Source organism: Nicotiana sylvestris, chromosome 5, assembly GCF_000393655.2.
Source record: "Nicotiana sylvestris chromosome 5, ASM39365v2, whole genome shotgun sequence".
Lineage (NCBI taxonomy): Eukaryota > Viridiplantae > Streptophyta > Magnoliopsida > Solanales > Solanaceae > Nicotiana > Nicotiana sylvestris.
The window spans coordinates 8,696,675-8,713,779 of record NC_091061.1 but is presented as its reverse complement, the minus strand read 5'-3'; the positions used below and the strand labels follow the sequence as shown (position 1 = coordinate 8,713,779).

At 37.9% G+C, this 17,105-nt stretch overlaps 1 protein-coding gene across 1 annotated transcript; it reads left to right on the top strand.

The window, feature by feature from the left end:
* Positions 1–4,715: 4,715 nt before the first annotated feature.
* Positions 4,716–6,561, top strand: LOC104224153 (AT-hook motif nuclear-localized protein 15). The gene has a single exon (XM_009775736.2). The coding sequence runs from the start codon at positions 5,281–5,283 to the stop codon at positions 6,250–6,252; it is 972 nt and encodes a 323-aa protein (XP_009774038.1). The 5' UTR covers positions 4,716–5,280; the 3' UTR covers positions 6,253–6,561.
* The last annotated feature ends 10,544 nt before the right edge of the window (positions 6,562–17,105 follow it).

Sequence of the window (17,105 nt, the reverse complement as noted above, 5' to 3'; positions counted from 1 at the left end):
GATCAGTCTCGCTCAAAACATTCTTTCTTGCGTAAAAACGAGGAGTGATATATGGACGTTTTTACTCATCCATTAAAACAATATCTAAATATCCCTAAGAAACCTTAAAACTCCTAATGTAATTTATATATATGAGTATTGTAGGATTGCGGATTGTGTCACTGAGCATATTGAACTATCCATGTGACCGAGAGCTTTTACAAATTAGGAATAATGGCACAATTATCAAGAGCGCGCTCTACCATTGAGTTAATCGCCTCATCTTCTTATTTAAATATGAAATGGTTGTTGTCTTTTCGGTTTATCTTGTTCCTCGATTAAAATGGGAGCCTTGAAGTAATGGTAAAGTTGTCTCCATATGACCTATAGGTCACGGGTTCGAACAGTGAACTTAATCACCATTGCATCAGGGTATGTTGCCTATTTCACACCTCTTAAGGTGCGACCCTTCTTAAGACCCTACGTGAATGGGAGAAGCTTCATGCACCGGACTGTCCTTTTTGCTCCTCAATTAACAAGATCAAAATGGCTGAAGTATGTAATGCAAATAGATTATGAGTTCGAATTGTGAAAGCAGCCGCTAATATTCATATTAGAATAGAATATCTGCATCACATTTTTTATGGTACGACCCTAACTTTTTCAGATCCTGTATGAATGCGAGATATTTCATGCATTGCAATGCTCTTTTGAAGTATTTAAAGCTGAGGGATAAAAAGAGAGAGTCAAATCTTAAGTCAGGGAACTCGTTTTAGATTATTTCACATAGTTTAAAAGGCAATTTAATTCTTTTTCTGTTATTTAATTTTGGACAGGTAATAACAAATGAAGTAAACAATTTGCTAGACCTTTTTGCATAATTTTTGAGCAATTTGACCACTTCTCTAATTAAAATAAACGAGACTTAAATAGCAGCACATAGAAAACACTCTTAATACCAATTATAGTAAAAACAACAATTATTTTTGTACTTTTGAGAACATGGGGGTGAAGAAAAGGGGAAAGGGAGATGTTTCAGACATTGGCATTCGATACTTTTGTCGTGACTTGTACCCTGTGCACTTTGTCCCCACTACCACACTTTTCTAAATCTTTGAACGGTGAAAGTCCGACCTTAGCTAACCCTAGACATTAATGCAACCAATTTATCGCATGCCACGTCATTATATTGAATTATTGATCAATAGGTCACAAGTTAGAGCCCTAAAAGTAACAATTAATACTTGTATTACATTAGACTACTTACAACACACTCATATAGGGATAGACCTTATATAAATACAGAAAGTAGTCATTAATACTTACATTATGATATGCTATTTACATCACACCCATAAGGGTTCAGTCCTTCTTCGAACGTTGTGTGAATACGAGATACTTTGTACATCGAATTGCCCTTCTAATGCTACCCATCTTAGATTTGAAGACTAGTTCAAAATTACTTGGAGCTTATTACATGCTCTATACATATATGTAGTTTCAAGGTTAATTAAATTTTACAATAATTAATAATATGAACAAATGACTCCTAATATATTTTCAATGTATAACACAACACTCAACCAAAACAATTAAATCCTCCTTTTATGTATACAAAAAATAGAATGTCGATAAACTGATATTTTAAAATTGAAAAGATTAATGAGCTTAATACTTTGGTATGTAAATTTAAATCGAATTATTAGTAGTCCTAATCACAAGTCCACTTGTCAACGACTGGTAATATTATAATGATAAAAGAAAAAAAGAAGTTTGATACATGCACATGGGAAGGCTAATGTGTCTGATTCTAGGAAAAGTGACATTAAACCGCATCGCAGAAGATTGCAATTTGGGACCTTACTATTTTGACAGCACAAAAATGATTATACCATATAAACCGCAGCCTCTCTACAGAACCGCTTTAAAAAGTTTACGCGTAATGATTTTCCGACCATTTAAACTTGTAGGCTTTTGAAAGTCGATACATGAACTTTAAACTTTTTTATTTAAACACTCGAACTCATGATTCCCTTGATTAATAAATATATTTGATCATTGATTATGCCTATGTGACAGTTACAAATGTGATATGGACAAAATACGTATCCGTCACCCAAAAAATACGCGTCAAAGTAACAATCTAATTAAAGAAAATACTTTATCAGTAGGGAAAAAATTAAAAAAAAAAAAGAAAAAGAAAAGGAAATTACATCCATGTGCTGAAATTATATCCATGGCTGTAACAAAAATGGCTGCAAGTTGACGCCGTCCGATTAGATATCATCATCGAAAATTCTTCTCGGAGTTGCACTGAAAGCGGTGGAGTTTGATTTTTGTAGCTCTCGCATAAAAGGTCCATCATATTACCAAGTAAATTGGGAAATTGGTGCCTTTTGTCCTCAAATACGAGGTTTTCTAAGTTCTCTAGAACTATTCCTATTAATTTTTTTTGAAATTTCAAAATTAAATTTATTTTTCTAGTCTAACCATGAGCATAGTGGTTTTGTGAATTTGATTTAGAAATAAGAGAGAGTAACAACACTGAAGAAAAAAATAAAGAAGAAGAATAAAAATAAGGAAAGAAATGGAGGTAGGTGAACGGATAAGAAGGGAGAGGTGGGTGAACGTAGTAATAGCTTCAGGTCTTTTTCTCTTTTTTTTTTTCTTTTTTTAATTTGTAACTTCTTTTTGGCTTATTTAGTATCTAAAAATAGGACCCACAAATAATATATGTGAAGTAATAAATAGTTTAGTATATGACATGTTGTACATATTAGTGTAATTGATATATTCGCATTACTTAATATATTTATTAGTACTTATTTTGCTAAATTTAAGTGTTCAAATGAAAAAATTCAAAGTTTATATATCTTCTTTCAAAAGCGTTACAAATTCAACCGCCGGGCAACTCCAAAAGTTATACTCATAAGCCACTACGTGCCAGGTAAGGCTCGTATATCGTAATAAAAGAAAAGAAAAGTACCTTATTCAGAACCGAGAAAGGGCCATCTTTAATGTACTTGTAAATAGTAAATGAAAAAGTACTAAAAGAAATCAGAGTTACACAGAGTTTGACCCAAAAAACCTAGACCGTACTAGGAGTAATACATCCCATTATGTTAAGGTAATACCAAAAAATAGAGAATGGCTTGGTGACTACTTAAACTCGACCGGATTTTTTAAAAGTTGATACATAAATTTTTAATTTTTTCATTTAAACACTCGAACTCATATTTCTCGTAACTAATAAACATATTTGATCATTGACCATGTCCATATGATGTCAATTGGTCCTAATCAGCAGGCCGCGTGAGGAACACGATGCACAAGAGTGTGAAAGCCCCGCTCAACAGTACAAAATGGATTCTACTTAATTGTCTTCTTATTCATTCCTTCTAAAATACCCTCTACTTCCTCCATTTTTTAAAATCTGAAGCTCCATTTTTTATTTTATTATTTCAGACCGTGAAAATGATGGAGAGTTGTATATTTGTCATTGTGAAGTTGAAACTAAATTTTGTATCACTTGGACCAAACGAAGCTCGATCAGAACAAGACTAACAGATAATAAACGAAAACAAAAAAAATGGGTGAGTAATTATGATCGATTTTGGAAGGAGGTGAGTGATTATGACCGATATTGGAAGTTCATCCAGCACGACTAACCTCATGCCATATCCACCACCATAAACAAGTCTTTTTTAAATGTTGGAGAAGGTGAAAAGAATGTGGAAGATTCTGAAATTTAGCGATCGGAGAAGGTGAAAAGAATATGCTAGAATTTTGATGCAAATGGCGAAGAGGGTCTTAATCGCGAGGAAATGGTAGCTTTGGTGGTTGCTGTAAACCCTAAGGTCAAATTCAGCGATGAGCAGATCATTGCCATTCTCGACGAGGTTTTTCGAACTTATGGAGAGTTCATCGATGACGAGAAGGGCCTTATATATGATGGCCTATGGGCCTTACATATGATCCCGTCACTTTCTAAATTCTTTTCACCTTCTTCGATCATCAAAATTCTGAAATGAACAAGGGAGAGTTTGGTCAGAGAGAGGTTAAAATGGGGGGGGGGGGTCTACGAAATGAAAGAGAGGACCAGGGTTAGGGTTTTCGCGCCTTGACTTGTAAAACATCCATTGGTCAATTGGTGACTGGATGAACACGTATGTGTATGTGTAATACACACGCATATGGTCTCTTGTCAGATGTGTTTATTAGTTACGGGAAAAATGAGTTCGAGTGTTCAAATGGGAAAATAAAAAGTTTATGTATCTGTTTTTAAGAACCCGACAAGTTTAAGGGGCCAGGAAGCCATTTCGCTTTCCTCTTTCTAAAAATAATTTCTCCCTGTATTTGAGTGTGTATGACATATTTTGTTTATCGATAGTTAATTTAATTAATTTTTAAAGTTAATTGAATTATTATAATTTGATAGTTTAAAATTAAAATGAAATTATTTTATATAAAAAACATTATAAATTATAATTCTTTTTATGTCAATATAATTAAAAAATGTCTTTTAGAATATTAGTCAAGTTTAAAAATAATTTGACCTGAATTTTTATTTTATTTTTATTAATAACTTTTTACGATTAAAAAAATATTATGATATACTATAAGTTTGAAAATATTACACAAGATATTTATAATATATTCAAGTTTACAAATTTTAAAAATTGTCATTTATTGATGAAGTGCTAAAATAAATCTTGCCTCGTATCTCTCATTTCAGAGAAAATTCAGAAACAATAGTTTACTAATTTCCTGCTAAAACTACGAAGGCACACTTATTCTTACATACAAAGAGAGGTAGAGAGAGAGACCATATAAAGAGAGGTAGAGAAAGACCAATCTAAAGCATATAGATCTGGGGTTGAGATTTGCTGGAAAATCCATTAGGGTTTTTCTAGATGAAGATCAAAGAAAGGTATATAGCATATCACATATGGGGTTTCATTATTATGAAGTTTATTTGAGTCTGCTCTTTTTTCTTTGAGGTTCTTGTCATTTGATCTCTGTTTTTTGAACTCATTTAAACAAAGCAGAAGCAGCAAAGCAAGAAAGGAAGAAACTTGTGTTGTTTTTCTCACTCTTTTATTACCCCAATGTAACGTAAGATAGCTAGTTGGTGCGTCCAAGATTACTTTTGGCAGTTTCTTATATATCAAAAGTTCAAAACCCTATTTTTTTATTATATAAAAGGAGAGAGAAACAGTGTTGTTGACTGTAGATAGATAGCTTCTGGTTGAATTCTACCTTGGATAGTGAGAATTTTAGGTAAAGAGTGAAGAACAAGGTATGGCTAATAATCGTTGGTGGGCTGGAAATATAGCGATGAATCCAATGGTTTCATTATCACCAGCTTCAGCTTCTTCTTCTCTTCCCTCAAGAACCAACACACAAGAAAATAACAACCTACTCGGCCAGAGAAGAGAGCAAGAATTCATGGATACGACCGTTGAAGCTATCACCACTACCACCGCCACAACCACCACCGCCACCACAAATAGTAGCGGAAGCAACAATCAAAACCCTAATGAGACGGAGCATGAAGCAGATGAGAACATCCATAGTTCTGGAGGTATGTCCTCTGGGCCGTCCAGCTCTAGGGGAGCCGGACGTAGGCCCAGAGGGAGACCAACGGGTTCTAAGAACAAGCCCAAACCACCAATTGTGGTGACAAAGGAAAGCCCAAATTCACTTAGAAGTCATGTATTGGAAATTAAAAGTGGAAGTGACATAATTGAGAGTATTGCAACATTCGCGCATCGTCGCGGGCGCGGTGTGTCTGTTTTAAGTGGCAGCGGTATTGTGACGAATGTCACATTGCGCCAACCGGCTGCAGCCGGCGGAGTAATTACACTGCACGGGAGATTCGAAATATTGTCGCTTTCGGGTGCATTTTTGCCTGCTCCTTCACCTCCTGGAGCAACTGGATTAACAGTTTACTTAGCAGGAAGTCAAGGACAAGTTGTAGGTGGAAATGTTGTTGGTGAATTAATGGCATCAGGTCCAGTAATGGTAATTGCAGCAACTTTTACTAATGCAACATTTGAAAAGTTACCATTGGAAGAGGAGAATGTAAGTGAAGGAATGCAAATGCAAACCCCAGTAACTTCAGGGGTTAATACTGGAAATTCTGGTAGTATGGCTGATACACAACCTTCTTCTATGCCTATGTACAATTTGCCCACTAATGTTTTGCCTAATGGTCAAATGCCCCATGATGTTTTCTGGTCTCCTCCTCCACGGCCTCCTCCATCCTATTAATCGACTTAACTAGACTATAGTCAGTTACCATTTAGTGGACCTCTCCGTATGATTCGAACTCATATGAAGTTCTGACCATCTATTATAAAAAAGAAGGAAAGGATCTTGTAGGATTCGCGAGAAATTCTCAGTACGACCAACACTTAAACGTGCTTTTAGTTCTCCTTGTAATCATAGGTAGAATGTTGTTAACTTTCTTGACCCTATTGTATAATGACTTGTGAATCTTTAATTTCTATCTATTAGGTTTTAGTTTATGTTTGTAACTTTGTATCAAGGGTTTATCAATTTGGTTTCTTATTTGGTCAACTATCTTGGTAGAATTGTTGAATTGTCAGTGATGTAGGTAAGATAATCTTGTCTAGACATGGAGATGAAGCAGTATACAAATATCCAGGAATTCAGGTATCATTAAATATTGCCTTGATTTGTTTTTTATATTTGCTATTTTTGTACTGGATGAGTTAAATTTTTAAACATTAAAGATTTTTGAGTTAAAAATGCTAGTTTTTACAATCAAAATATTTTAGTATAGGCTGCCTACATCAAACCTGCTAACCTGCTTGGGGTGCTGCCTCGGAATGCTTCATGCACGGGCTACCATTTTCGGGATTATTGAATCTATGTTGCATCCACCTTTTCTGCTGTCTAGTCCCTCTTAAACCATCTAATTCTGGTGCACTAATTTTATATTCAACAGCTAACTACTTAGGTAGAGTTATTTCTTTGATAGCTAGCTGTCTAGCTAGAATTATATCTTCAATACCTAGCTATCTTAGATTGAAAGCTTGGAACTTTGTTTCTAGTTGGGTGTCCCTAAGTAGTCCTAATCCGGGTATTAGATTTGGGATTGCAATTATCAATCGCTTGGTTATTGGTAGGTATTAATTATAGTATATCAAAATCTTGATACTATTTATTCCACATAAGTAGAGGATTATAATCGTAATCCTGGTTATAATTATGGGATAACCTTGTTTTGGACCAAATAACCCGAGAGTAGAGAAAAGGACTGGAGCGTTAATTAAGTCTCTTGCCCTTCTTCAACTAAATTTGGATTTGGATTACTAGTCATTCATAAAGGGCATCTTGGTGCACTAAGCTCCCGTTATGAGCGGGATTCGGGGAAGGGCCGGACCATAAAAGTCTATTATATGCAACCTTACCCTACATTTCTGCAAGAAGTTATTTTCACGGTTCAAGCTCGTGACCTTCTGGTCAAATGATAGCAAATTTACCAATTACGCCAAGGCTTCCCTTCATATTTCACGTAAATGGAAAATTTTGCAATATGAATTAGAAGGAGAATGTTAGCTATATCTTCAGAGAATTTTAAGGGGCTCTTTACTTTTCATGCTGGTTGTAGTTCATGACACTTGTTGTTAATATCTAAGTGACATTCTCCCTTTTAGTTTCTATTGCTTTAAGGTGGTGGCTATTTATGCAAGTGAACTGCATTAAGCCAGCATATATATGCCCTTTTCAGTAATTCTCTTTACAACATTTAAGACATTTCTATTTCTTGAGCCGAGGTCTATCGGAAACCGCAACTCCACATTCACAAGGAAATAAGTCGAAGCGGCTAATTAGGTCTTGCTATCTGACTAGATTTAACTGTTTAAGGATTCATATTGATTATTTGCGCCGTTGTTCATTTTTCTTTTTGAAGCATATGGCTATCTGATTTAAAAGTTTAAACTATCAAACGGAACACATTTTTATATTTCAATAAGTCTGACATTCTTGATGAACTCGGATGGTAATTTGTTAAATTGATATGTATATGAATATTAAGGCAATCTATGACATTCTTGATGAACTTAGGACATTTTCTCTTTTTCTGAAAAAAAAATGTGTTTTTGTGTCTTATACCATTAGCAATTTTTTTGACTCATCACAGAAAATGATGATTTTTGTTTCAATTAAATTGGCTTTTTCTGGCAACTACGTAATTGACGTTGGTGGATGGAGGTTTAGCTACTTGTGCCAATGTCAGTATCTCATTCAATACGAGCAATTAGGGCTACGTGGACCAGGTTGATTTGGTTTTTATCAAAATTAATCCAAACCAGCTATATCAGTTTGGATTGGTTCGATTTTGTCGGGGTTTTCGGATTTTTGGTTTTTTTTTTGTTACATGAATATTATTTCAATCTTACTTTGTTAAAATTATAGTTAAAGCTTTGATAAGTGAATATATGTTTAGTAAATATGAAAAAAAATTGACAAACATATGATCTATTAAAATATTTTTGTGGGAGAATTTTTTTAGTAACACATGATAGTTATTTTTTTAGTCATCTAACAATAATTTTTTGTTAATTTACATTTCAAGGTTAATATATGAGAGATCCCAAATATTTCTACATTTTCTAAAGAAAATTCACTATAAAGTCTTAAAAATATTAATAAAATTTATATATTTATGTCGGTTTAGTTCGGATTTTTTTACTCAATACTAAATCAAATCAAACCAAACCTAATCGAATTTTTTAATCGGATTGGTTTGATTTTTCGATTTGGTGCTATTTTCCGGTTTGGTTTGTACACTACCAGCAATTATTTCTTAGGGCTACATATAGATAGAGATATTATAATTGACAATTGAGACATGACTAGTTTATTTGTCCTTTATTGTGCATTGTCCCTTTTTTCTATACGAATACTTGACTTTTGGTCAGTAATCACTTATTGAATAGTAATTATTTTTATTAAAAAAATGATGATTTCCACTTTGATGACATATTTGTGTGATCATCTGTTAATTATCAATGAGATAGCAAATGGTATAAGGATGAATCTAATAGTATTTGCTTAGATCATATATATATATATAAGGAGATTTATTAAATATGTATGAGTATTTAATTGCGAACTCAGTAACTAAGATCAAGACGTCACGCGTGAGACACTGAGTATGTTACTATTATTGAATTAATTAACTAAGAGGAGTTATGCGTTTGATGACAAAATTAGAATTTATAAACTTCAAATTTAGGCTTCACCGAAACAAGAAATAAAAAAAATTGGTAACCGTTAAATTGGGGGGAATATTGGAGTTTACCATTTTGGACTGCTGAAACAGAAGGTAACTGTGTCATACTCATATGATGGTGTAATTGATTTTTCACTCGGTGTCCCGTATTGAAGTCCGATTATATTCAAATTCGCATTGCATAAGGTTTCATTCGGGGGAAGCCTTTCCTATCAAAGATTTGTTTTCATACTCAGTGCTCGAACCCAAAATTTCTAATTAAGGGAAAAACAGTCTCGTCCACTGCATTCATTGATATTTGAAGAGTACCAAGCAACGTAGGTATTATTAGCTGTTTGAAGGGCATATAATTAGTTATTCTTCGTCCCAAATTAATAATCATTTTAACTCAAAAAAAGAACTATCACTTTAGGAACTCAAGATTAGACTAAATTAGTTGGATGTTTCTATTATACCCTTAATATGAAAGTGTAATTAGCTTTTTTTTAATACTGCTCAATTTTAAAAAAGCAATTAATTAGATTAACCTAGCAATTTTTGTATTTATTGTTTTCTTAATATGCATCAAAAGATTAAAGCGATAATTAAGGAATTTATCAAAAGATTAAAGCGATAATTAAGGAATTTAAGAGAAAAAAAATATTTGTGATATTAAAAGCTTAATTGATAAAATTTTTGTATGATCATAATAGTTGTGTTGCATAAAGTTAAAGGATAAAATGAGAAAATATATTATTTTTGAATATAAAAATATATCATTACAAATTAGTAAGGAAATTAATGTCAGCTACCTTCAGTTTGACCACTTTATTGTATCTGTAGGCTTTGTGGCGAATTTGGTAATTGACTTTTAAATATTTATTGCGTACTGTGGAATTGACATGGACTTCCAAATTCCAATGGATTATAATATATCGTTGAATACCAGAACGAGTCATAGTCAATATTGGCCAACTCTATCTTTGGTTCTCTTAGACTGCAAGCATTGAGTGCTCCATCTCATAGGTCAGAAGCTGAGCCACAATGTAGTTTGACCGAATTTAATAGTTTTAGTTCAAATAATGTATTTATCTTTAAATTTTTATTAAATATATAAATAATTAATTTATAATTCAATAACTTAAAAAGATTATGATTCCAAAACCATAAGCTTAAAATGCCGACTCCGCTTTTATTAAAGGCGGATTTAGAATTTAATGTTTAAGGTTAAACTTTGTAAGTTTTTAAAGGAAGAACTTATTGTATTTTTATAACAACCCGGCCGGTCGTTTCGAGAGTTATAGCCCCGTTCCCTTATTTCCTGCTCCTTTTGTGTTCTACAGCTGTATTATGTCTTATCGGGTCAGTTGGTTCGGGTCCAGAGTGGTTTTGGAGTGAATTGAGACACTTAGTCTCTTACTTGAAAGCTTGAATTGGGAAAGTTGACCGGATGTTGACTTATGTGTAAACGACATCGGATTTGAATTTTGATGGTTCCGTTAGCTCCGTTAGATGATTTTGGACTTAGAAGCACGTCCGGAATATGATTTGGAGATCTGTAGCAGAATTAGGCTTGAATTGGCAAAAGTTGGAATTTTGGCGATTTTGGCCGCCAGTGAAAATTTTGATATCGGGGTCGGAATGGATTTCCGAAAGTTGGAGTAGTTTTACGGTGTCATTTCTAACTTGTGTGCAAAATTTGAGGTCATTTGGACATGATTTGGTTGGTTTCAGCGACGTTTGTGGAATTTGAAAGTTTAAGAAGTTCTTAGGCTTGAATCCGGGGGTAATTTGGTATTTTGATATTGTTTTGAGTGATTCGAAGGTTCGATTAATTTTATATAATGTTATGGGATGTGTTGGTATGTTTGCAGAGTTTTTCTTCATCGCGTTCGCGAGAGGGTTCTCGCGTTCGCGACCAGGACATCGCGTTTGCATAGAGTCAATGGTTATTAGAGCTTCAAGCATTTAAGCCTATGCGTTAGCGAAGAGGGTTCCGCGTTCGCGTCGGTTCAACCAGTGTAAGGTTCACGTTCGCGAAAGGGTCCTCGCGTTCACGAAGGAGGAATTTCCAGTCTGAGGCAGTTTGTGCTTCACAAACGTTAGGGTACTTTCGCGTTCGCGAAGAAGAAAATCTGGACAGACAATGTTATATTCAAAATCGTGGGTTTGAGCCCATTTTTCATATTTTGAACTAGAGACCATGGATTTAGGAGATTTTTGAAGGCATTTTCAGGGAGTTGATTGGGGTAAGTATTCCTCACTTGATTTTGGTTAAATTCCATGATTGTATCTTGATTTCTATCATTTAAATTGTGAATTGGGGTGAAAAATTGGGGGAAAATGGAAGAGTTGTTGAGATAGAATTTTGAGGTTTTGGATGGAATTTTTTTGGCGGATTTGAGTAAATTTGGTATGGTTAGACTCGTGAGTGAATCACCTTTATAGTTTTGTGACCTTTGTCGGATTCCGAAACGTGGGCCTGGGGGCCGGGTTTGAGCCAATTTCGGGTTTAGAGCCTAATTTAGCAGTTTTTCTTGTTGAATTGGTTCCTTTGGCATATATTGATTGTGTTGTATTACTTGTGGCAAGATTCGAGACGTTTAGAGGCCAATTCGAGATGCAAAGGCATCGCGGAGTAGGATTTTTGCTAGGATTGAGGTAAGTAACGGTTATAAATCTGGTCCTGAGGGTATGAAACCCCGGATATCGTGTCGTGCGACTATTTTGGAGGTGACATACATGCTAGGTGACGGGCGTGTGGGCGTGCACCGTAGGGATTGTGACTTGGTCCATCCCGTGAGACTATAGAATCGATTAGCCTACTGTTTACTACGTGTTCTCTTTGTTTTTATGGAAATTGACCGCACTTCATGTTAGAAATCATGCTTAGGCCTTGTGACATCACTGTTGAGACCCGTGAGGTCGTGTACTTGCTGAATTAACTGCTATTTGATGTTTTGTTCTCAGTAATGATATTACTTGCATATTTTACCTCTGTCCCCCTCCTACTTATCATTGGTACATGTATTTATCTCTGTTTGGGCTGAATTTTATGCTTTCTAAGAGCCCGAGGGACTAGTGAGGTTGGTGACTGAGATAGAGCCTGAGTGCCGAGCTGTGAGCTATGTGAGTGTATATGGATCAGTTTCACGCTGCAACGAGGCCCAGGGCTATATATGTATATATTGGATCAGGTTGCACTCCTCAACGAGCCTTCGGGCTGATTATCTATATTAGATCGGGTTGCACGCCGCAACGAGCCTTATGGCTATTTATATATTGGATCGAGTTGCACGCTGAAGCGATATAACGCTTAGGCTGAAGGAGCCCCTTCGGAGTCTGCACACACCCAGTGAGTGCATGTACCTATTGAGTATGATTATTGAGGGCTGAGAGTCGAGTGGTTGAATTGTTGAGATGAGCTGAGTGACTGTTGCCTTGAGAGGCTGTACTTGGTTTTAGTTAATTGTTGCACTTAGTTGCTATTTGTCCTTCTTGTACAAATTTCTGGAAGACTTGATATCTGGTTTACTTGAGCACGTACTGATGTGACTTAAACTAATTAATTTGAAAGCATGAATGTTCTTATTTGAAAGATATTGAGATAATTGTATTTGCATAGCTCGTCACTACTTCTCAATTCCTTATTTATTTCTGTTACTTACTAAGTTGGAAGTACTCACATTACTCCCTGCACCTTGTGTGCAGATCCAGGTGAGACCGGTCGCATAGGTTTCTAAGCTCATGCGTAGTTGACTATCGGAGATCTACGAGGTAGTTGTCGGCGTCCGCAGCCCTTGTCTCTCCTTCCATTGTTGTCTTTCTTTCTGTTTTATGGCATTTGACAGATTATTGTAAACTTTGATTCTAGACTGGTTGTAGATGCTCATGACTTAGTGACACCTCGATGTCGGGCTATCTTTTCTGCATTTTTCTTTCGAGTTGAACTCTTTTATGAAGTTTTTAATATGAAAAAGCTTTGAATTATCTTTTAAATGAAATACTGAAGTGTTTGGAAGTGTGTCGGCTTGCCTAGTACCACGATAGGAGCCATTACGATAGGTTAGAGTTTTGGGTCGTGATAAGTTGGTATTAGAGCCTAGGTTACATAAGTCTCACGAGTCGTGAGTAGGTTTAGTAGAGTCTTGCTGATCGGTACAGAGACGTCTGTACTTATCTTTGAGAGGCTGCAGAACCCGTAGGAAATTTCACATTCTTAAATTCTTATCGTGCGAATCTGTTGATACTGGTAACTAAACTTCTGTTATTCTATTCTCTCATAGATGGTGAGGACACGTGCTACCGGTCAGGATAGACAACCACCAGTACCACCAGTTGGGGTCACGAGAGGCCGAGATCGCGGTAGAGACCGTGGTAGGGGCAGGGGTGTAGGCCGCATAGCAGCTAGGGTAGCACCTGCAGACCCACTAATTGACCCAGTACAGGATCAAGTCCCAGTTGTGGATGCACCAGCAGGACCAGCTCAGGCACCAGCTGTGCCCTTCGCGATTCCAGGTCTTCAGGAGACCTTAGCTCAGATTCTGACTATGTGCACCAGTATTGCTCAGACGGCCTCTGTTTCTACTACAACAGCCACTTCCTAGGCCGGGGGAGGCACTGAGACTCCCGCCACCCGCACACCTGAGCAGGTTGTTCAGGGACTTCAGACACCGAGGGCACCACCAGCCCATCCGGTTGCACCTTCTCAGGACTATGTTGTTCCAGTCATGCCTGATGATGAGCAGCATAGATTGCAGAGGTTTGGGAGACTTCAACCTCCGATTTTCAGTGGTGCAGAGGGCGAGGATGCCCAGGGTTTCTTGGACAAGTGTTAGAGGATTCTCCGTATAGCGGGTATTTTGAAGACCAGTGGGATCTCGTTCACTACATTTCAGTTCACTAGAGCTGCTTTCACTTGGTGGGAGGCTTATGAGAGGCGTAGGCCGGTTGGTGCAGCGCCCCTTACATAACAGCAGTTCTCCAATCTCTTTTTAGAGAATTATGTAACGTAGTCCCACAGAGAGGAGTTGCGCAGGCAGTTCGAGCAGTTTCGAGCAGTTGCATCAGGATGATATGGTTGTGATGCAGTACGAGATGAGATTTTTGGAGTTAGCTCATCATGCTATTTGGTTGGTTCCCACAGACAGGGAAAGGATCAGGAGGTTCGTGGATGGCATCGCATACCAGCTACAGATTTTTATGACTAGAGAGAGGGTGACCGGTGCTACCTTTGAGGAGGTTGTTGACATTGCCCGGGAGATAGAGTCTGTTCGCCGCCAGGAGCGGGCTAAGAGGGAGGCCAAGAGCCCTCGAGGATTAGGTAGTTTTGGTGGCATTCCTTCTGGAGGTCAGTTCTACTACGACCGAGGTCGTCTTTACAAGCATGCTCATATGGCTCACCCAGTTCACTGTGGTGCATCATCTAGCCATGGTTCTCACAGTTCACATCAGGGCCACTCATCTCTCAGCATCGTCCCAGCTCAGAGTTTGACTCATGCACCACCAGCTTAGGGTTCATCCATGTCAGGTTCTTCTACCAGTTATCCCAGTGCTCGGGGCTCTCTTCAGTCCCCACCACCAACATCGAGGAGTTGCTACGAGTGTGGAGAGTTTGGTCATATTAGGAGGCAGTGTCCCCACCTAGTAGGAGGTCCAACTTAGCAGCAGCGGGGTCAACCTTCGACTTCAGCACTAGTTACTTCACTACCCGCTCAGCCAGTTCGGGGTGGAGGTCATTCATCTAGGTGTCGCCCTAGTGGGGGAGGCCGATCAAGTGGCGGCCGAGCCTGTTTCTATGCACTACCTGCCAGACCCGATGCTATTGCTTCAGATGCTGTGATCACATGTATTATCTACGTTTGCCACAAGGATGCCTCTGTATTATTTGATCCTGGTTCCACTTTTTCATATGTGTCGTCATATTTTGCTCATTATATGGATATGCCCCGCGAGTCTCTTGTTTCATCTGTCCATGTATCTACGCCGGTGGGCGATACCATTGTTGTGGACCTTGTATATCGATCGTGCGTAGTGACTATTAGGGGACTAGAGACTATAGTAGATATGTTGCTGCTTAGTATGGTTAACTTTGATGTGATAATGGGCATGGATTTATTGTCTCCGTGTCATGCTATTCTGGATTGTCACGCTAAGACGGTGATGTTGGCTATGTCGGGGTTGCCGCGGATTAAGTGGCAAGGTTCGTCGGATTATGTTCCTAGTAGAGTGATTTCATTCTTGAAAGCCCATCAGATGGTTGGGAAGGGGTGTCTTTATTATTTGGCCTTTGTTAGGGATGTCAGTGTAGAGACTCCTACTATTGATTCAGTTTCGGTAGTGCGAGATTTTCTAGATGGGTTTCCTGTAGATCTGTCGGGCATACTGCCAGACAGGGATATTGACTTCGGTATTGATTTGGTGCCGGGCATGCAGCCCATTTCTATTCCACCGTATCGTATGGCACCGACGAAGTTGAAGGAATTGAAGGAGCAGCTTCAGGAACTCTTCGATAAGGGGTTTATTCGGCCTAGTGTGTTACCTTAGGGTGCACCAGTTCTATTTGTGAAGAAGAAGGATGTCACCATGAGAATATGCATTGACTATAGGCAGTTGAACAAAGTCACCATCAATAACAAGTGTCCTTTGCCTCGTATTGATGATTTATTTGACCAGCTTTAGGGAGCGAGCATATTCTCCAAGATTGATTTGAGGTAAGGATATCACCAGTTGAAGATCAGGGACTCAGATATTCTTAAGACAACTTTCAGGACTTGATATGGTTATTATGAGTTCCTTGTGATGTCTTTTGGGTTGACCAACGCCCCAGCAGCGTTCATGCATTTGATGAACAACGTGTTTTGGCCTTATCTCGACTCTTTTGTTATTGTATCATTGCTGACATCCTGGTGTACTCGCATAGCTAGGAGGAGCACGCTAAGCATTTGAGAGTTGTATTGCAGCGGCTAGGGGAGGAGAAGCTTTATGCAAAGTTTTCCAAGTGTGAGTTTTAGCTCAGTTCAGTAGCGTTCTTGGACACGTGGTGTCCAGTAAGGGTATTCAGGTTGACCCGAAGAAGATAAAGGCAGTTCAGAGTTGGCCCAGACCGTCTTCATCCACAGAGAGTCAAAGCTTTCTTGGGTTGACTGGTTATTACCGTTGGTTCGTTTAGGGTTTCTCGTCTATTGCATCGCCCTTGATCAAATTGACCCAAAAAGGGTGCTCCTTTCAGGTGGTCAGATGAGTGTGAGGCAAGCTTTCAGAAGCTTAAGACTTCCTTGACCATAACTCTAGTGTTAGTTCTGCCATCAGCTTCAGGCTCTTATACGGTATATTGTGATGCTTCTCGGATCGGTATTGGGTGTGTTTTGATGCAGGAGGGTAGAGTGATTGCTTATGCTTCCAGTTGAAGCCCCATGAGAAGAACTACCCTGTTCTTGATTTGGAATTAGCTGCCATTGTACACACGTTGAAGATTTGAAGGTACTATCTCTATGGTGTGTCTTGTGAGGTGTTTACTGATCATCATAGCCTCCAACATTTGTTCAAGCAGAAGGATCTCAATTTGAGGCAATAGAGATGGTTGGAGCTGCTAAAGGACTATGATATTACCATTTTGTATCATACGGGAAATGCCAATGTGGTGGCCGATGCCTTGAGTAGGAAGGCAGTGAGTATGTGTAGTCTTGCATTCCTTCCTGTTGGTGAGATATCCCTTGCAGTTGATGTTCTGTCCTTGGCCAATCGGTTTGTGAGATTGGATATTTTGGAGCCTAGTCGGGTCCTAGCTTGTGTGGTTTCTCGGTCTTCTTTGTTTGATCGTATCAGAGAGTGCCAGTATGATGAACCTCATTTGCTTGTCCTCAAGGACATGGTTCAG